General features: G+C 39.2%; 1 protein-coding gene across 2 annotated transcripts in view; it reads left to right on the top strand.

Annotated features, from left to right (window-relative positions):
* Window positions 1-22807, top strand: part of SLC4A10 (solute carrier family 4 member 10) — a 127587-nt gene that overhangs the window by 13545 nt on the left and 91235 nt on the right. For both annotated transcript variants that reach the window (XM_086615334.1, XM_086615333.1), the window contains exon 2: window positions 15656-15737. In XM_086615334.1, the coding sequence (XP_086471460.1) occupies window positions 15656-15737 (82 nt within the window). The remainder of the gene's footprint in view (window positions 1-15655; window positions 15738-22807) is intronic.

Here is a 22807-nt window from a genome sequence, read left to right as displayed (position 1 = left end):
CTGTGGTTAAACTGTGCTTATCCCAGAAAATTTTCTTGGTGTTCGGTGGTCATCTGAATATAATCATGTCAGAAACAATTCCCAGGTTTTCTTTTGTTTTTTTTCCTGATGCGCTCTTGTTGCTTTTTGCAGCTCTGAGGTCTGACAGTTCCTGTTTGTCCATGTAGCCGTAAATGAGATTAAAGGCCTCCTCGTCTCAACACCATGACTGTTGTGTGATCTCATCTGCCTGCCTGACTTCAATACTTACAGCTTTGCTTCACTTGGTTACTGGTGTTAATATCATCTTGGCTTATCACTCTGCCTACATCACTTGCTTTTTAAAGCTTATTTACTCATCTTCTCAAGTACAAACTTCTAGTCCTTCTTTTAAAAGCTGTTACAACTTGCCTTCTCTTTTCACTCCAAGAGAGAGATTTTACCACAGAGTTGAATTTTGTGTTTGCTCTACTGGCAGTATCGGTTTTGATTTCCTGATTGCTATTCATCTTACAGTCATTAATACACTTTTTCTTACTGTCCCCAATCTTTGTTGAAACTTCTTGTCAAAACTCCTTCTGTAGTCTATAAAATTAAGTATAACCTGTTAATGACTGAGCAGGTGTGTTAGTTGTGCTCATCTTTTTGTACTTAGGTTGCCATATATTCTTAGCCCGAGGATATTTGTTTGTTTACCTACAAGCTATAACGTGTCTTTTAAATTATATGATATAGTTATAAATAAAGTCATTTATTTGAATTATTGACTATCACATCATGCATATATTTGTGGCATGTGTGTCAATGGAGCCCACAGACAGTTTTTCTTTCTCCACATAGGCATACACATATGTATTTAATAACAATGCTAGTTGAAGAAAAGGTAGGCAGAATTTGCAGGTGTAAAGATGGATGCTTATAAGACCAAACAGAGATCAGCAGATTATTATTATGTGTTTAGTACTCGCATTGAGATCTTAGCAAGAAGAGCCTATTGTACTAGGAATGATACAAACTTGTAATAAATGAAAGACTGATCCAAGTAGCTTGTGGCATAATGTTTAAATGATAGGAATTTTCTTTTTTCTGTTCACCGCAAAAAAGTCCATTCTTTATTAAAGGAGATGGTGTTGTCTTGGCAAGGAAGGGTATGAAGAGCATCTGCTGGATATTGTTTTTCGTCATAATGATTGTAATTGTTTTCACTTTAGAGCAGTATAGTGAAATAGAATCATAGAATTGTTTAGGTTGGAAGAGACCTTGAAGACCATCAAGTCCAACCATTGACCTAGCACTGTTAAGTCCACCACTAAACCATGTCCCTGAGCACCACATCTACATGTCTTTTAAATACCTCCAGGGATGGTGAGTCAACCACTTCCCTCAGCAGCCTGTTCCAATGCTTGACAACCCTTTCCATGAAGAAATTTTTCCTGATATCTGATCTAAACCTCTCCTGGCACAACTGGAGGCTGTTTTTTCTTGTCCTGTTGCTTGTTACTTGAGAGAAAGAGACCGACCTCCTCCTTGCTACAACCTCCTTTCAAGTAGTTGTAGAGAGCGATAAGGTCTCCCCTCAGCCTCCTTTTCTCCAGGCTAAACAACCCCAGTTTCCTCTGCCAATCCTCACAAGACTTGTGCTCTAGAGCCTTCACCAGCTTCGTTGGTCTCTGGACACACTCCAGCACCTCGATGTCTTTCTTGTAGGGAGGGGCTCAAAAATGACCACAATATTCGAGGTGTGGCCTCACCAGTGCTGAGTACAGGAGGACGATCACTTCCCTAGTCCTGCTGACCACACTATTCTGATACAAGCCAGGAAACTGGCAATGCTGTGTTCACAATTACTTTCTGCTCTATAGTAATACTTGTCCCTTTTCCTTTCCAAAAGTTACATTCTGTAATTTCAATATGAAGCACACTGTTAAAGTCGTATCAGTTGTTTCTAACTTTTAGCTTGTTTTTATTGTCAAATATCTTGACTAGTCTAGAACAACAAGGTCATGGAAGTGATGATGTTTAAAGCTTCCACATTACAGCAGACAAGCAATTTGTACAAATCTACTGCTTAGTTCTCTGAGAGGTAGACCAGTTGAACTACCATTTAAAATTTATATTTGCCTTTGATTCTTGGGCAGCACATTTGAAATTCCTGAATGTGTATCTTGTGCGGTTGTGCTGTCTAGACTTTTAAACTCTACAAATCCATCGTTATCTAGTCCACTGTCATGATGGAAATAGAATTCAGTAGAGAGGAAACAGTCCTAGAGATTCCTGGAATGGGTGAAAGAACTTCCTGACACAGTTGGTAAGTGAGCCAACAATGGAAGGTGCCCTATTGGACCTGCTGTTTGCAAACAGAGAAAGACTTGAGTGATGTGATGGCTGGAAGCTGTCTTGGGCATAGTGATCAGGAAACGATAGAGTTTTCAATTTTTGGAGGTAAGGAGGGAGGTCAGCAGAACTGCCACCTTCAGCTTCGGGAGGGCAGACTTTGGCCTATTTGGGAGCCTGGTTGAGAGAGTCCCTTGGGAGGCAGTCCTGTAGGGCAAAGGAGTCCAGGAAGGCTAGGAATTCTTCAAGAAGGTAATCCTAAAGATGCAGGAGCAGGAAGTCCCCATGTGCCCAAAGACAAGCCGAGGGGGAATAATATCGGCCTGGCTGAACAGAGATCTTTGACTGGAACTCAGGTGAAAAAAAAGAGAGTTTATGACCTTTGGAAGAAGAGACAGGCCACTCAGGAGTACTACAAGGATGTTGTGAGGTTATCCAGAGAGAAAATTAGAAGGACCAAAGCCCAACTAGAACTTAATCTGTGCTACTGCTATAAAAGACAATAAAACATGTTTCTATAAATACATTAACAACAAAAGGAGGGCTAAGGAGAATCTCCATCCTGTATTGGATGCGGGGGGAAACAGAGAGAAAAGGAATGAGGAAAAAAAGGCTGATACTTAATGCCTTTTTTGCCTCAGTCTTTAACAGTAAGACTAGTTATTCTCTGAGTACCCAGCCCCCTGAGCTGGAAGACAGGGACGGGGAGCAGAATGAAGCCACAAAATCCAAGAGGAAATGGCTAGTGACCTGGTACACTACTTAGACACACACAAGCCTATGGGGCTGGATGAGATCCACCCAGGGGTACTGAGGGAGCTGGTGGAAGTGCTCACTAAGCCACTTTCCATCATTTATCAGCAGTCTTGGCTGACTAGTGAGGTCTCAGTTGACTGGAGGTTAGCAAATGCGATGCCTATCTACAAGAAGAGCCAGAAGGAGGATCCAGGGAACTACAGGCCTGTCAGTCTGACCTTGGTGCCAGGGAAGGTTATGGGGCAGATCGTCTGGAGTGCCGTCATGTGTCATGTACAGGACAACCAGGTGATCAGGTGCAGTCAGCATGGGTTTAGGAAAGGCAGGTCCTGCTTGACTAACCTGATCTCCTTCTGTGACAAGGTGACCCACCTAGTTGATGAGGGAGAGGCTGTGGATGTTGTCTACCTAGACTTTAGTGTCAAGCCTTTAACACCATTTCTCACAGCATTCTCCTGCAGAAAGTGGTTGCTCATGGCTTGGATGGGCATACTCTTCGCTGGGTAAAAAGCAGGCTGGATGGCCGGACCCAAAGAGTTGTGGTGAATGGAGTTAAATCCAGTTGGTGGCCAGTCACAAATGGCGTTCGCCAGGGCTCAGTATTGCGGGCGGCCAGTTTTGTTTAAGTATCTTTATCAACCATCTAGATGAGGGAATAGAGTGCACTCTCAGTAACTTTGCAGATGACACCACGTTGATCTGCTTGAGAGCAGGAAGGCTCTACAAAGGGATCTGGACATGCTGGATTGGTGGACCAAGGCCAATTGTGCAAGGTTCAACAAGGCTAAGTGTTGGGTACTGCATTTGGGTCACCACAACCCCATGCAATGCTACAGGCTTGGGGAAGAGTGGCTGGAAAGCTACCTGGCAGAAAAGGACCTGGAGGTGTTGATCAACAGCCGGCTGAATATGAGCTGGCAGTGTGCCCAGGTGGCCAAGAAGGCCAATAGCATCCTACCTTGTATCAGAAATAGTGTGGTCAGCAGGACTAGGGAAGTGATTATCTCCCTGTGCTCAGCACTGGAGAGGCTGCACCTTGAATATTGTGTTCAGTTTTGGGCCCCTTTCTGCAAGAAAGATGTTGAGGTGCTGGAGTGTGTCCAAAGAAGAGCAATGAAGCTGGTGAAGGCTCTAGAGCACAAGTCTTATGAGGAGCAGCTGAGGGAACTGGGGCTGTTTAGTCTGGAGAAAAGGAGGCTGAGGGGAGACCTTATCGCTCTCTACAACTACCTGAAGGGAGGTTGTAGCGAGGTGGGGGTCGGTCTCTTCTCCCAAATAACAAGCGACAGGACAAGAGGAAACGGCCTCAAGTTGCACCAGGGGAGGTTTAGATTGGATATTAGGAAAAATTTCTTCATGGAAAGGGTTGTCAAACATTGGAACAGGCTGCTGAGGGAAGTGGTTGAGTCACTGTCCCTGGAGGTATTTAAAAGACATGTAGATACGGTGTTTAGGGATGTGGTTTAGTGGCGGACTTGGCAGTGCTAGGTTAATGGTTGGACTTGATGATCTTCAAGGTCTCTTCCACCCTAATCAATTCTATGATCACTTTCCCAATATATTTTGTGTGAGTCTCTGATAGGAAAATTCTCTTTTCAGTGCAGTATTTCATTCTCTGGGCAGAAGTGATGCACAAGTAATTTCAAACTTCGTATCTGAAATCTGTTTATTTGCCCTGTTATATCTCAGAGCACGTTATCAATTTAGTTCTCTCACTTATTTGTTTTCTGCCTTTCCTTAACCCCCTCCCCCTCGTCCCACTTCTGCACTGTTTACTGCTTTTCTTAATCCCTATATGAATTAATTAGACTACCTGAACTTTCAGATAGAAGATCGTGTAGTCGGTGACTTGAAGGACATAATTATTTTTTATCTTCTTAGTGAATAGAGTGGCTTCTAACTGTTTTCTCTGACATTGCCCTCCCTGGTGACCATGACTTACAGATGACTTGAGACGCATAAGGAGTGAGAGCAAAGATAATCAGAATGTCATTGTCCAATTATGAAATGGACAGTTTTTCTTGTTTTATGCTGTGACTATATAGATGGTGTAAAAAGTCTCTTAATTTCCATTAGGGTAACTGTTCATTTGCATGCAGGAGAACATTTCTGGGTGATAGAAATCTGTATTTTTCAATTGCATCAGTTACAGTTGCCTTGATAAAAAAATCGCTCATGATGACAGAATCATGTAGATCAACTTAAGTCTTTGGACATGAGAAGTACTGGGTCATGTGTTCTGGGTTTTCTGCTGAAATTTCTCCCTGAGGATATAGATGATTTGGGAACTCTTCAGATTAAACCCTACATCTACGTTTATACATTTTGACCAAGAAGGACTTGTCTTCAAGGAAGTCATTTACAAATTTCAGTTTAAGAAAACCGAACAGACCAAACACAATATTCTTTTCTCTTCTAGAGGATAATAGATCATACAGAAGACAACTCTGAAGGGCTACAAGGAATCCAATTTAATCCTCAGGCATGCAACAGAAAATTGTATGATATTCTAAGTTAATTTTTTCCTGACAATGGATGACAAAAGGGCCATACTATTTTTTAACAGTTCAGTTAGATTTGATTCAGTCAGGCTACCTCCACTGCTAGCAGAGCAACAGTGTCACTAGTGTTGGCAAACTTATTTGGAAGGTTAGAGATGAGTTTGGCTCATCATACTAACAGTCCGTCTAGTTTACTATCCTTCTCTTCAGATAATCCTAATCGGAACTCTTGAAAGTCTCAACAATTTTCAGCCCATCTTCAGTGATAGTCAGTCTACCTAAGATCTTGCTTGTCCTGTGGAAGGGCCCAACTCTTTGCAGTGACTATTAGAAAAGTTGATGGTGATGTCATCTCTAGTTAAGGCAACTTCAGTTTGGTGAAAAGTTTTATGGAATTAATCTGAATTTAGAATATTTATGTCCTGGAACATCCTCCCTGCTGCCTTGATTAATCCTTGGATTGTGCTTGTAGAGAGTGTTTGTCAAAGGTAACTGAAAATTATGGGTAGGCCTGAGAAACAGAAGAATCACTGAACATTGCATCGGTGTTTCTGAGAGAGGGATGTAATTTATTTTTGATCATGCTGACTTGCAATGTCAAAAAAAGGTGATATTTTGAACTATGGTTGGCATACATTTCTATGTAAAAGATGCAGACTCCAGATTACATCATTTTTGTGGTTGTAAAAGAAAAGAAAAAGCCCTTTCTCCTGTGTTGTAGCTGCTGTTAAAACAGGTTCTGATAAGTTGGTCATGACCTCTTTTCTTCTTTGCACTTGCTACTTCCACATGAATAGCTGCTGCAAGAAGGCTACCTTCTATGATTCTTCTCTCTGACCTTATTTCTAGGTAGAGAAATCTGAAAATATACCATCTTTTCTGAGGCTGAAAGCAGATCCTTTGAGATGGGAAGTGTATCCAGCTTAAACCCCAATATATCCTACTGCTGATTAAGAAACTAGCAATTAACATAATTTACTTTTTTCCATTTACTGCCCAGCAGCTGATATCCTGTTGCACAGTGGGCTAAACTCGGCACGTTTAACTTCTGACTACACCTAAGTAATGCTGTTATCTTGGATCTCTTCTCACCTGACCTTGGTCCAAGAGAGAGCCCAGACAAGCTAAAAATAAATCTCATTTGGACTTTGGATGAAGTCTACACATCCGTCTTCATGCTGTTGAACTTCTCCGTAGTAGCTGACATAGCCATTGCTGTGAAGCGAGAAAAGGTGATTTCAGCTAATGGGACTGTACGAGGATGACAAGACATTCAGATAATAACCAAAGAGGAAAAAATAACCATGCCTCAGCTTGAAGTCTGTGCTCTTCTTGCCTCCATACCTTTTGACAGTGTAGTAAAGAAAAATATGAAGCAAAGGGAATAAAATCTCAGTCATACAGATATGACCCAACTTGTACATCCCTTAACTAGCAGCAAGGAACACTTGCCTTTTAGTTATTCAGATGTCTGGCTGAGACTAGCAATTGAATAAAGATTAGCTTACAAATCCAGCAGATGTGATATGACAGGAAGGAAGGGGAGAAGTTATGAGAATCTTAACATGACTGAAGATATTCAAAGGAACACAACAACCAAAGTGCCTTGTTCAGGTTTTATAAGGCACTCGCTTCATGTAGGCATTCCGATAATTGTACTCCAAGGCACACAAAACGTGGCAAACACAGCTGCAATTAAATGCAGGTGCTTAAAACAGGTACCAGAATCCAGAAAGAATTTAACAGTTCATTATTTCATTATCACATCCTATGCTCCAACAGGTTTATCAAGCCTTTTGAGTGGCAACGTTGGTTTCCCCCTCCCCACCCTGCCTCTCTGTTTTGTTGGTGCAGCTATTAGTACAACAGAGTCCTTTTCTGGTAGGAGAGTGCAGAAGGAGGAAGTGGGGCATCTAGGTACTGCAAGAAATTAAGTTACTATTTTGCCTTGAATTTCTGTTTTATCTTCTTTAAATAGAAATCTTGTCTTCTGTTGGGTAGGTGTATGAAGAATAGACAAAGTAACATATTTGCCTTGCAAATGTAAGAAATGTATTCTTTTGACCTAAAATGGCTATTCTAAGAAAGAGGATTTCTTATCAAATGGTAAGGAAATATTTTACTGACTCTGCATTCATTTTATACGTCAGTTCATAGTGGCTGTACTGTGCATGATGGTATATAACCAGCACAGGATGCTTCAAATGTCGATAAACACGGGAATTACATGTATTAGCGAGCATTTGCTTGTCTGTAAATCTGCTTTGCTTTATTTGTGTGTGTGTTTTCTGCTGGTGTTTCATCTCATTAAATTTATAACGATAGTATGTGCTCAGATTTAATGTCTGCAATGATTGTCTGTGTTCATATGTTACAAGAATTGCATTATTACTTTAAACGTGTGCTCAGTCTCAGGTCAGTAGCAAATCGGTTCTTTGGAGCCGGTGCTGATTAGTGCAATTTTTAGCAGCGTTGCAGAAGATGGTATTTCTTTATTGAGTCATGCTAAGCAGTATTTTGGCTTTTGCTGTAAAAAGAGAGAAGAGGGAAAGAGAGACAGAGAAGGATGCTGTTATGCATATGATATGCATCCCTGGGGAAGATGCAAATCTGGAATGAAAACTAATTGCTTTCTACTTTGTTGCATAGCCTGAACTACACGGAGTAGAGCTGACCAAAAGGAATATGTGCTTTATGTTAACTCGTAGTGATTGCTGCAGAAAGCTGCCACAAGACAGTACAATTGAAGGGACACGTTTAAAAATAATTCTTCAGATCTTACAGAACAGACTTTATTGCATTAGAAATGTATTTTGATGGGTCTTCCTTGATAGGTGGGTAGAGAGGGGGAAAGGATGATATAGTGTAGCTAGTGGAATGGAAAAGCAGTTATATTTCATCAGAAGGATTAAATTCACTGTACTTTCCACCTCTAAAGATTGTTCAATGTGATTACTTGTAATTAAACACAATAACATTCAAAAAGAGATTTTTTTTGTTCACCCCGTTCTTGTCTTCAGAAAAAGAAAAAAAACACAGCATCTAAATTGTGGGCATATACATAGTGCATAAATCAGTTTTGTGTGACTGTGTCTGCTCAAGGACAGTTTAAAGGACAAGGCTGAAAATGGCAGTCACCAGTGATTTGCCTCCTACAACAGGGAGGCATCCATCTCCATAGAACAGCTTTTTAGCCATTTAGGTTAATTGTCTTTACAAGATATTTCCAATATGCTCTTGGCAGCTCCTGAATTCAAATAACTCACTTTTCTGTATCTTTAATAATGCCATCTTTACGAAACATCAAGCTGAACTTAACCAAAATGATCTTAAAAATACAAATGTCGTGTAATGGGTCTGTGAAATAAATACAACTCAAAGTAATAATGCTGGCATGTCTTCAGACTGAGCGGGCAATCATGGTGCATATGTGATGCCTGGATAAATGTTTAGAATTTCATTATAGACCAATTGAATGGTGAATACACAAGGTTTATACCACTAACTTTATGATAAAATGTATAATCTGAAATTAATATATTACAGAGTTCCATCTTTTAAGTATATGTAATTATTGGTAATATAACTAAAATAAGTTTATATTACAGCTTTCTTTTGTTTATAGGTGCGCAATATTTAATGTTTTATGCTGACAGACATTCCTTAGTTCTAAACAGTATTCAAGAATTATGTGGGTTTTCTAATCGTCAATAAGTGGCTTACATGAAGAAGCAATTAATACCATGATTATTTTTCTTATGAGTCAGCAGGTGTGTCATATGCATAATTTCTAGTGCGGAAAAAAATCAAAATGGCTTCTTCTCTGCTATATATTTTACGGAAGGAAAGATGCTGAAAAAGGATTCTTTTTGGTTATGTTGTGATTTGTGCTGTGGGTGTATGAAGAATGTAATTAAAAAGGAAAAGGATTTTACCTGAAAGTTTAAAAACTCTGAAGAATTTCTGGAATATTAATACTCTGTGTAGCTGATTTTTGCATTGTATTTCAATCCAGTTTATTGAAAACACTGACCAAATACTAAAGATAGAAAATAAAAGTAGTCAAGTATGAAGAAAATTAGATAGAAAGAAGAATTTAAGAAAAGAAATAATTTCTAGTTTTCCATGTAAAATGAAAATTTTAGTGTTATCCATTTTGACTTGTCTGTTCAAAAATGATAGCACCAAATATCATACCACTGGAGTGGAGTACCTACCAAGGGAAGGACAGTGAGGTATATTAATTGCAACTATTTAATAATTTCCTGTTGTCCTAACAGTTTCTTATTTTCTAATGTATATTTATTGTTATACTATTATTTCATGTACTATAGCAATCAGCACAGATGATCTTCAGTAAATGTTTGTGCAATATTCAGGTAGCTTTTATGATACATGCAACAGTGTCATTTAAGATCATAGAATCACCGAATCATAGAATGGCATAGGCTGGAAGGGACCTTAGAGATCATCTAATCCAACCTCCCTGTCATGGGCAGGGACGCCTCTCAACTAGACCAGGCTACTCAAGGCTCCATCCAACCTGGCCTTGATTTTCCTTTTTTAGTAAATACATACACTAAACACATAGATAACTTCAAGTCTGTGTTACGTCACCAAAACTTTAATCTTGTCATCATCCAGAACATCAGCAATGTGTCCTAATTCCATTATCCAGAAATATACTGGAGTTCTACAAATGTATGTGTCTACATTAGCACATTTGTATCTAAAAATGTGTGTTGACATGGCTTTGTAGGGATCCACCTTTGAAAGGAGTTACTTTCCTCTTTCTTTCCACTTAATCATCTACCACATGATGAAAACAGCTTGTAAGCGCTGTGACTAAAACCACCCAAAAACATCTGTCATAAATTGACGTTTCTCAGCTTATCTGAATGTGTAGTTTCTCTGTTAATTGAATTGATCTGAGGTGTGGAAGGTGACGGGTTTAAGATCCACCTCTTCGCAACAGTTAGGGCTGTATCATAGCTATAGAGGGTCAATTTGGGAAGCTTTCCAGGAAGTCATTTATCTAGCTTTGGAATATCCTGGGTACCGAGCTTTATCAATAAGTGGGTGGAAAGGGCACTTCAGACATTTGTTTTCTGTTTCTAAACCGTGGGCCTTTTTATTCCTTCTAACCAGTACGCTTACAGTTCCTGGCAACAGCTGCAGCCTCACTTTACACTCCGGTAAGCAGGTTGTTGATCTAAGCGTTGAAAATCAGTACTCCTAGCATGCATGGTGACCACCTTCCTTCATGACTGCATACCAAAAAGTAGAGGCCAAATGTCTTTGAAAGTGGTTTATTTCCTTTTAATTGTGTTCAACTTCGAATACATGTTTCAATGTTATAACATGCAGTTGCACTGTAAGGGATGCAGAGGACCACTCTACTGTAGTAGAGTATACGACATATATATATATATATATATAAAATATAGAAAATACGGCTTTTCTGTACTCGTCATTGTGCTTAAACTTCTAGTCCAAAGAGACAAAAATAGTAACAAGTGTATTGATAAGACTCTTTCGTTAAAATAGATTTTTCCTGTGAAATATGTGAAGCAGATACTGCTGTGTAGTGAAGGTCATTTCAGCGTTCATTTGGAAAATGTAAGAGGTGAAATCCTAGACTGAGTAGAGTTGCTGTGCCCTGATCTCTAAGGAGCTTATGGTTTTCACATGAAAGCCTCAGCCTTTTCTTGCTCTTTTATCCCAGATACATTATTTCTTCTACTGTTTGCTGGTACTTTATTGATTCAAGGAAATAGTTTTGTGCCCACGTTTTAGGTAAACCATTGTGTGATAACTATATAAAACCATAAGATGTTAACAAATATAATTAAAAAGAGAGAGAAATGTTGGGTTGTTTATTATAAATATATGACAAGGTTTTTGTGCTCTGATTACAGCTTCACAGAAATGTAACTCTGCTGGCTTCTGTAGCATTGCTCTTGAATTAGGCCAACAGAAAGTGAGCCCATTGTATTTATTTTTATGTAAACTTTGTCCGGTTAACTTGTCAAAGCTGTGACTGTAAAACTATTACAAGTTACTAATAATATACATTGATTTGATGTCAAAAAACATTTTATGCCTCAATGTTGATTTTTATCAATCTATTGTTTCCTATTGTCATGGTTTCACATGGGTTAACTGCTTGCTTTCCTAAATTGGATGACTTACCACTTCTTTAGTGCTTTACAGTTCTGAAATGCTATGTGAATATTGCTTACGGCACAGAGCAGCCTGGTGAGGAAGGTAGATAAGTAAGTATTATTATCCCTATTTTACAGATGGGGAAGCTGAGGCACAGAGATTAAGTGACTTTCCCAAGGCCACACAGCAAGTCAGTGGCAGATCCAGGATTAGCGCTCGGGGACTTCCTGGATCCCTCTCCCATGCTTTAAGCAGTAGACCACAGTGTTCACTGGACTCAGCAAGCAACTCATTGCAATAATGGACAGTTCCAAGGACTCGTACCTGGTCAGTGTGTCCACACATTTATTTGCAGACTGCTGCACTATGTCAATAAGGTTTGAATACCTCAGTCCTAGCAGATTTGTGCACTATGTAAAATTTCTGACCTTCATCATCGTCAAATGGGGTGAAAGCAAGAAGTGGTAGAATTCTGACATAAACATGGCATTGCTGTGAAAAACATTTATTTTTCATGCCTTGTTCTGATCCTGCTGAAACTGATGGGCAAAACTGAGTGGATTTGTGGCTTTGAGGATGTTAGTGTGGATGCTGGTGGCTGCTTAGTACGTTAAAAGTCATCCAGAGCATGAATTCTGTCTTCCATGCCTGTCTTTTGCTTAGTCTTGCCTATACTTTCAGTTTCAAACTCTCATTTATTGCAACACTTCAAAGTAATAGTTTCATAGTTTTCCTGACATGCTGATAAAAAGCAGAGCATTACCAACTGAAATTAAGTTGCTAGTCTCTAGTCATCATGGCAAAGTGAAGTGGATCTGCCGCTGTTTTTACTTGTATTGCGATAGCGCTTGCCTCCAAATGAGATTAAAACCTAATTGCACTAAACTACTAGTGAGCCCTTCCCTCAGTTCTCCCCTCCTCCAAGGAGGCAGTACAGGAATCGCAGAAATTACGTCTAGACTAAATGGAGTGTGACTCCTGTACTGGTAAATGCAAGGTGGCTTTTGTACTGCACCCTGGGAAGTGAGAGTGTATGGTGCAAGGTCTGTTTAATTGGACTTTGCTCAGAGTTTGACAAGTGAATTGGCAACAACACAATACTCCCAATTAAGCTGTTTTTTTCCCTCTAATATTAATGGAATAAACCTACTTCTGAGAATGAGGCAAGGCTGAGACTTGCTGTGACATTACAGGAAGAGCAGGCAGGGAAGAAAAAGATTGCCAGAAGCTGAAAATTGAACACATGGGAAAGGAAAAGTCAAAGTGTATGAGCATATTTTGATAAATATTAATGAATTAATTTGTACTTAGTTTACTTAGATGATCTGTAAAGGCTTTAAACTGTCCAGAAATTTAATATTTTCCCCATTGTAGAATTTCCTCTAACATTGCTTCTGTAAGGCCTTTTCAGGATCAGTAAGATGCTGATGGCTATGCCTTGTGCTAGAATAGCACTGCTTCTGATGTGGCTGTAGTACTTGGCCTTTGGCATCCTGCCTAACCATTCACCCAGGGGCATGGCATCACACCAGCATGGCAAGCATGCCCAGTTATGTCTAACTGCTTAAAGTGAAGGCTTCATATTACCTAAGATGATGAAATGGTTTGTGTGAAATTACACTGCCCTGGTACATTTTAGTAGATTATTAGCTAATTCTAAATTATTTAAAAGACAAACCATAGAAGAATAGAAGACTTTTTCTCATTGTCAGATTTTAGTTACATACAATTATCTGTGGGAAAGCTCTAATAAAGACACTGTAACACTCTCTGTCTCTCTCTCTCTTTAACAGCCCAGATGCTTGGTGCTGACATATTCTTAGGATTTTTCTATATAAGATAGCTACAGCATGGCAGCTATTTTTAAAAAGAGAAGAGCCTGAAACAAAAACTTAGATCCAGAATGCATGACATCCAGCTCTAGATGTGAATCTTTTTGCCTGGGGCATCTGCTTTTTAAGGAGAGGTGCTCATGTAGTTTAATTTCTTGTTATATTCTATTACATTTTGTATATAGATAAATATTTAGCTTGTAACGCTGATATTCAAATCCCCTTGCTTCAGACTTCCATTAAATACCAGTTTTAGATATTGAAATCAAGCCGTTCTAGTTCAATATCACTTACTAATGACAAGCAAATATATATTCGTGCTATATTAATTCATGTTTTTGTATAATTCATAGAATCATAGAATCATAGAATGGTTAGGGCTGGACGGGACCTTCAAAGGTCATCTATTCCAACCCCCCTGCAAGGAACAGGGATATCTCCAACTAGATCAGGTTGCTCAGGGCCTCGTCCAACCTGGCCTTGAACGTCTCCAGGGATGGAGCATCCACCACCTCTCTGGGCAACCTTTTCCAGTGTTCTACAACTCTCATGGTAAAAAATTTTTTCCTAATATCCAACCTGAATCTACCTCCCTCTATTTTAAAACCATTACCCCTTGTCCTATCACAACAGGCCCTCCTGAACAGCCTCTCCCCATCTTTCCTGTAGGCCCCCTTGAGGTACTGGAAGACCGCTATAAGGTCACCCCGGAGCCTCCTCTTCTCCAGGCTGAACAGCCCCAACTCTTTCAGCCTGTCCTCATAGGAAAGGTGCTCCAGCCCTCTTATCATCTTCGTGGCCCTCCTCTGGACCCTCTCCAAGTGGTCCATGTCCTTCTTATGTTGGGGGCTCCAGAACTGGACGCAGTACTCCAGGTGAGGTCTCACGAGGGCAGAGTAGAGGGGAAGAATCATCTCTCTCGACCTACTGGCCACGCTCCTCTTGATGCAGCCCAGGACGCGGTTGGCCTTCTGGGCCGCAAGAGCACATTGCCGGCTCATATTGAGCTTCTCGTCCACCAGTACTCCCAAGTCCTTCTCCTCAGGGCTGCTCTCGATCCATTCTCCGCCCAGTCTGTATTTGTGGATTTGTGTATCATCCTTTTTTCTTCATCATAATTTACTGGAAAAGACTCTAAATGATGTTGTGAAATATAGGCTGTATTTAGAAAATGTTTTTTTACAATTGATGGTGTCAAACTTGTAGTGAAGCCGATGTTTGTTTTAGCACAGCGTCCAGTGCCCTGTTGCTGAACTCCCAAAAGATTTCTCTACTTAGGGAAACGGGATGTTTTTTTCATGTCAGAAGTGACCAAAATCACTAATTTCTGTAGCTTTTTTAGCCTGAGCACAATATGCTAATTAATCACATAGTACATTTGCAATGCAGTAGAGAATGCAGCTAAAATGCATGTATGACTGCAGTATAAAATTAAACAAGAAATATGCATTGCTGACGAAGAATAGCTTTTCTGGTTTATGCTATTAGTGTGTGCTATCTGCCTTTATTGTAATTACAGCTTGGTGTTTGTAAAGAAAAGCAAAACCTTTGCAATTCACCAGTAAGTGAAGCCAGTTTTCATGGTATTAAAGTTTTCTTTCTTATGATGTTGTCACTGAGTATCATTCTCTAGCTTTACCAAAGTATGAGGATTGTTAGTGATAATAATTTGAGAATTCTGCATGTGGCTCAGAATCCTGATCTAAAGACAAAAATACACACGCAATTCCTTTCTTCAAGAGTACAAGAATAAAGCTGCCTCAACCAGACATTTCTTTTGTCATCTCTTTCTTTGTCCTATTGACTCATGCTTTTCTTAGTTCACGGTAACCAGTGTTTACTTATCATCTTGCAGGTTTTAACAGGATGACTTCTTCATGTCAAAGTTAGCTGTAATCATACCTCTGTAAAAATTGATGGATAAGAAATAGATTTTAATAAGGAAAACGAAATTCTTAAAAACTTTTTTGTTCCTAAGAAGTGTATATAAATAAATATTAAAACCAGCTTTGTTTCATAGTACTGTAAAATCTTGCCAATAGTTTCCACATGAGAAGCAGCTTACCTGTTCTTTCTTCTGTTTTGCAGAGAAATGATGAAGAGGCTGTTGTGGATAGAGGTGGAACTCGCTCCATTCTCAAAACACATTTCGAAAAGGAAGATCTAGAAGGTGAGAGATTGTTTTTGTGTGCATTACATTGCCTCTTTCTTCTGAAAGTACTGAAATGCAATTCCCATTTGTAAACTTAATAATTTGAGCAGGGATGCAAAAGCAAACAAGATAGTAGAATCACATAATTTATTTTAAAAAGAGAAATATTACTAATTTCTCACAGCGGCACTCGGATACAGATGATGGTGGAAGGAGTTTGCTAGTTTTCAGTGATCTGTAGTCAAGTGCTGTAAACATACACGTATGACTTTAAATAAGTTTTTCTAGCTTTAATTTTCCATGTATGTAAATGCAAGCAGTTTATTACTTATAATGACTTCTACACTTGCTTTAGAATCCTCATGTAGTTGCATCTTCAGCTGATAAAAACATTCTGGAGTGTCATAGATTGGACACAAGTACTTGATAATATGCGCTGCAGAAACCACCTAACATCACCATGTATAAGAAAGTGAGAAATTGTAAGAAATGTCTTTTGATTTTGGCCTAATAATTGAGATGGTCTCTGAAAAAGTTGCATTACAGTTTGTTTAGTAGATCGCAAACGTATTCTGGTTACTGCTGTACTTACACTCTTGTATTGAGGTGTATGACCTACCCCCCGCCCAGCCCAGTCATAATTACTAGATGGAACTGAATTTCTGTTGCACATGTGATATCTCATTCCTGAGACTGGAACTTGCTGATTTTGTTAGCTTCTGCTGGTGAGACATGGAACATTCTTGTCTTTGTCAAACAGAGCCACGGGAACTAGCCAAAAATAAATACTGCAGACATGGCTGCATTTTGAAAGGGGGCTGACTGTGTTAGTCTGTGTGAGGCAGTCTCACAGAAGGATGTAAAATGTCACGCAGTGTAGCATATATGAAGTAGGTAGCTCTCTGCGTGGTCTGAGGCAAGTCTGAGCACATACAAGGGTAGATCCTCAGGTAAGATGTTTTCAGAGTGGCATTTAGGGTTTTGGTTTCTCCAGGGGTGAGTGGCAGTCAGTGGATCACGCTGGTAGAGGCAGTTTTGGACTTGGGCACACAAATCCCTGTTTTGAATCTCACACTTAGTCTTCTGTAGTCTTCTGTCCCTTGATCACATCCTTGGACAAAGTGAAATTATTGTTTCTGATATCCTTAAGAGAAACACCTGATAGAAGAATAGGAGCTCCTTGCCTTCCGTTCTCCAGATACTGACTCATGTTTTTTGCGGGGTGAGGCTACTGAAAAAAATGTCCTTTTGTTGAGTGATTTTACTGATGATGGTAAGGCGATATTTTAAAAATGGACAGCTTTCTGGAGAAGGACATCTTTAAGCTCAGTTACATGAGTAGACTCAAGTGATAAAGCAATCAGAATTCCTGTGATGTTCCACATGGAACCTAAAGCCTCATCTCAAAATTTGAACAAGTATGTAATTTAAAAACCATGTTTAATTAGTACTTTTCCCCACCGTTCTATATGTGTAGAGTTACTCCTGTGATATCAGTGAAAATACTCAAAAACCTGCTCCTAGGATGCTATCAATAGAAGTTGGAACATGACAGTTAACCTCCCCTGCACAGTCTGTCCATCAATTTAAATTATTTAGAACCCTGAAAATCCTGTAGTTAGCCAATGAGTCTGCTTTTCTTTAAAATAAAGTCACATTTCTTCATAATGTTCTAACGAAACAATTATTTGATGTAGAATCCTTCATAATGCAGTTAGCTTTCTCAGATGAATTTTAGTCCACTCTAAGATCAGATCAGTGTGTCTTTAAATATATAATCACTGCATCCAGAAATACCAAGTGACATAAAAAGACTGGAAGAGATTGTTAATTTTAATATCCAGTTGCTGTTAATAGCATGTCCATTTGTTTCACAGCATATCTAGGCATTTTTCCATCTGGAAACAGTGGATACGACTCACAAATGTCCCTGTCTTATTCTTATCCAGTTTGCATTGTGTTGGATTTTGCTGGAAACTTACCTTTTTCTTAATGACATAACAACTATAAAATATGAAATTATGTAATCAGGTGCTAATTGCATAGCTTAGTAAAAATTGTATAATTAGATAATTAATATGTATTATGTAATTAGCTCTTCAACAGACATTTAATTGGGTTTATGTTTTGAAAATGTGAGTAGCTATTTACTGAATATTCTAGCAAAGACTAGTTTTGACACAGCTTAAGTTTCAACACCACCATGTCAGCAACATTTCAAAAACTGCAATTCATATGAAGAACTAAAGGTTGTTTAAATCTGAAAATGATTATTCAGTTTCTTCTGATGAAATCTTAAAATTGTAAGTATTTTGCTATTTTTTAATTTTAGACTGTCATCATTCAAATGTCAGGCATATTGATTTAAATGTGTACTAAAATTTCCATCTGAAATTTCTCGGGCCAGCAAATACTTGTATTTGCATATTTTGAGGCAGCCGTTGTACCATGGTGATTAACGCTGCCTGGAAGAACAACCACAAGACTAGAGTTTTGCCTGTCGCACTAGATCGGTATTTTCTTTCCCTGAGCAGTACAGTAAAAATCTGGGGAGATAGGACAGGAACTGCAGTATTTATGGGAACAGAAGCGATATGGTGCTCATCTTAGTGCCAGTAATGATACTTGCAATGTGTGCTTCAAGTGATATCTTTTTCCTTAAGCTTTGTAGTGCTTCAGAGGTGGATTGTTTGCAGAGCTTCGGCATTCAGATTTTCAGCATGAATGATTTTTCCATGGAATTCGTTTCTCCTGAGTTGTAAAGGTCAAGATCAGTCACTAATACCGACCAGGTCATTTGTCTGTTACATTAACGAAGAGACAGAGAAAGCATTTCAAAAAGCAGAACAAGAAGCCTGTCTCCCCTGGTTATAATCACATATTTTACATGTTATCTTTCAATGTGTATACAGATAAAATTAGTACTGAAATAAATATGCTTGTATTTCTATCGATGGAGGAATTCCGAAATGACAGATGGGCACTGATACTGGATACTAAAGTACTTATATTGCGAAAGAACTGGTTGTACATGCACCTGTACTGGGAGCAGGTAGTCAAATTTTCATAAACAGAAGTGTACATCGACAGATGCACTCAGCTTACTCCCTGTTGTTGTTTCTGGCTGTCTGCCTTTGCTTCGATGCATGTTCAGTAGTAACAGTTTTCTGACACAATGGATACACCGACTTTCTCTCTCATAGATTAAAAATATTTGGATTGATCTGAGAGTGAAAATGAATGTTCCATGGCTGTCCTTGCTAGAGTTGGTCAGCTGCAGATCCTGGATTTTTTGTGGCAGGATTTCAGAACTGCTGTGGGTATTACTGTGATTTGAGAAGCAGCTTCAATAGGGAGATGGCTGGAGATAGGATTGTTAGGAGAAGGTCCAGGAATGAATCAGGGATGAATTCTGGCTCTATTGGAGGAAATCGCAAAATGATCCTTGGTTCAGAGAAGTCAAGATGTTGCTTAAGCTTTTTATGTTTCATATATTTTATCTGCCTGAGTGGTGCGGGAAAAATTTGTCTTGTGGGAAATCAAGTTTGCCGTCTTTCATGTCTCTCAGGACACATAAACCACCGTATCCAGTATATAAATCACTGTACAGTGATTTGACAGAATTTAGTTTACGTGGACTGATTACTGAAAGTCACAAAAGACTTCATGCTAAATTAGGAAATAAACATCACTAGTACAACACTGAATATGGTGCAGAAGCTGAGGATTTAAACTTAATAAACGAAAAATTACTTGAAATGTTAGTGTGCTCGTAGAGATGTTTTGTATTTAACAACCTGAATGAAGATTAATTTTGATAGTAAATGTCCTGCTGACCAAAAAGAAGAGAAATGCCAGAGTATTTAATTATTCTCTTTTAAAAATGGTTATTTTAGTTATTATTTCTTTTTAGATTTATTCTAGCTTGTGACAGTAATTTAAAAATTATTTTCCTGAAATTTTCATTATATACAGTTAGGGTTAATACATGAAAAACTCATTGTAATTGAATTCTGATCTCTATATATTATTTAGTAAAAATCTGAGTATCTCCAGATATTGAAGTAGGATTTTATTCTCATAGAGACTGGACATTTTTTATAGAATTAACATAATAGTGGACCTGTCTGCCACTGACATTATTTACCTGAAAATTAATAGGACCTAGCAGCTCACAGGACAGAAAAAAACATAAATCTTACTAACCTACTGGCCGTGATTTAGCCTTGCCCCCACATAGAAGCAAGTCAGCTACTAATTCTGCTTGGCCAGACAGGAACATCAACCAAGGTCTCCTCTCCCTTTGGCTTCCAGGACGCTACAGCCTATTGCAAATAATCTCTTACTCCGTCAGTACAGATCCCCTGCTCCAAGCTTCCCTGCCTATGCTTCCCTTGGGTGCCCCGTTCATCCTCATGTTCGCTCTGACCTACCTTGTGCTCCTTGTGGCAATGTTTGTTAGACTTAAGGGGGTAGAATATAAGCTGTGGAAGTAAAAATTTGGAGAGAGATTCGGGTTAGTCTATGCCCGTAATGTCGGATGTGTTTGTATAGCTGTAGGTCTCTTCAAAAAGGGCTCTTAAGAAGAACCATTTTGGCTTTACAGGCACAGAATTCTTTCATTTGGTTGCCTACCAGGTATTACATGCTCTAGCTTGTTCCATTTGTAATTTCTGAGGCACATCTTTCTGTAGTCCCTCTCATCTAGTTTTGTCTCCTTTTTCGTATGTCTCAATATTCCTTGAGATTTCATTTACTTTCTCCTGAGCTATGCTTGCACTCTTGCCTTGGCAATTGCCTGATTTGATCCCTTTGCATGAGTCTCTTGTCCCTCCCCAGGCGTTTCCATGTTTGTGGGAACATGGTTCACCTTGAAGATTCATGAATAACTCTGCAGGACGTTTTCACAAAATCTCTTTGAAAGTTCATGAAGAGCAATGGAATAATGAAAGCAAACACGTTATCACATAGCATTGGCTGAACCCCACAGCTTTGGGCTGAACCCAAGCTTTGGGTTTTGAAGCTTGACTTTGCTCTGAGCTTCACAGACAAGAAACTTGTTCAATATTTGTAGGGCCTAATATTTCAAAATATTTCATCTTGTGAAATTCTGATAAATGAAATTGGCATAAACCAACTTGCTGTTATTGGTGAAAGCTGCAAAATTGCAGCACCAGAAGACAGAAACATTTTTTTAACAGTTGTGGTGGTAGTGAGTTTGCTTTTTTTTTTTTGGCTTGTTGCTAATTTAGAAATATAGGTCAAATGCTTCCCTCCAACAACCACAGCTTCGCTTTGTATCAGTGGAAAGTTTGTGTGTGTCTGAGAGGGTCCTTTTACATTCTGTGTCTGCTGACTTCTTTTTTTCTATTGTCTGGCAAGGTCTGACACCTGATCTTTTGATAGGATGGTGCACACAACACCTCTGGACTCCTCTGGAGCAGTGTAGGGAAATCAGGAATGAACATAAGTGCAGTTAAAAAGACTTTTTAGCCCAGCCACAACCTGGAAAAATGTTTTATTAAAATGAGAGATTTGTTGGGAGGGCAGTGATAGATGGAAGCTCTTTAAAGGGTCCTTAACTTTAATGACTTCAGTGAGATGCTCGTATCCTCCATATTCAGCATGTCCTTAATGTTTTCTTACGCCAGCGATATTGTTTTTTTTCTATATAATTTCTGTTGTATGTTAACCTAGAACATATGTTACATGTATGATGTAAAAATTTTGTGAAGGCTTTCTTGTCAGTTCCTCCAAATTACAGCATGGCAAAAAGGTGAAAAATGTCCCTTGAGCAAACCATAACCACAAGCAGCAGTGTAAACTGTTGGTTTAGGAAGCATTGCTTGTGTCCTTTCTGCTTTCTCTTTAGCTCTGCTTCCCTGCTGCACTACAATAACGAATCATGAGTCATGTACTTTCTACTCCTACACAATTCACCATAATCCCTTGCTCCTCTATAAGGAAAAAGGCAATTTTTTTAACTCTACATGGACTGATGGTTTTCTGTCTCTACCTTACTGTTCATTTTTGAGAGGATGGAAAATTGCATTTGGTTCAGCTCTAGCTGGCAATACATAAAAGAGGCTTCAAGGCACTGAGCGTTTTCCAGAGGAGGGAGAAACCCCTCCAGTCCTGCTGAGGTCAGCAGTCATTTGAGTCTTGGCTCGAACCACTGGCAAAATATTCTCTCTCAAGACATCTTGTCTTTGCAGAGTGTTTCCTTAGTAGGTCACAGAAGCTTGCCTTTGCTCTTTCTGGAGGTGTTTCAAGACCCCTCTGTTCCCTTATCTGCCTCCGTCTGTCATGCCCATGAGCAGGGATCTGAAAGCCCTGGTCTCAGCAGGTGCCTAAGGCAGTTGCGATCATTCCAGGTGGAAGGCAGCACAGGCAGATGTACCACGAGGACCTGACACTCACGGATTTTCATATCCAGGACAGTCACTTTTTATGCGATAGGCACCAACTTGGGTGGTTCACTAAAGGAGCTCTTTATAAGTAAACACTTGAGTCCCACGTGGCTGATGTAACATGGAGGCCTGTGGAGCCTCTACTGATGGAGAGGTGAATGTGCTTCATATGTCTTCTTCCTGCCAAATGAGTGTGTGTTTTCAGTGTTTAAATTGTGTTTGGAAGGAGAATGGGAGGCACTGGGGCAAAAATATCTGTGCTCTTAGCATTCTATTAAAAGATCCTAGTTCCTCTAAATTAAGGGAAACATTTACAATTCCTTTCTCTCCGTCTCCATTTTCCCTTGCAATGCTGCATCCATTCTGACAATTGTAATGGGATTTCCAGAAGTTTCTAAGTTAAGTTGTCAAGCACTATGAATTATAATGGGATATATGTTTTCAAAGTTTTAGAAATCCCACTAAATTTCTTCTCTTCATTTATTTAATGAACTAGATAGGTAGCTAGGACAAGCTTCTGTTTTAAAGACCCAGAATACTAGGTTCTGAAAACCATTTTTAGATGTTACATTTGTCATTTTCAAGGACTATGCAGAAAATATTTGCTTTTCTGAGGTTGCCTTTTTAGATGATTTATTTGCTATTGGGTTCTTAAAATAAAATCTACGTGTAAGGAAG

Source organism: Tauraco erythrolophus, chromosome 8 (genome assembly GCF_009769465.1).
Source record: "Tauraco erythrolophus isolate bTauEry1 chromosome 8, bTauEry1.pri, whole genome shotgun sequence".
Classification (NCBI taxonomy): Eukaryota; Metazoa; Chordata; class Aves; order Musophagiformes; family Musophagidae; genus Tauraco; species Tauraco erythrolophus.
This window is presented reverse-complemented; position numbering and strand designations above follow the sequence as displayed.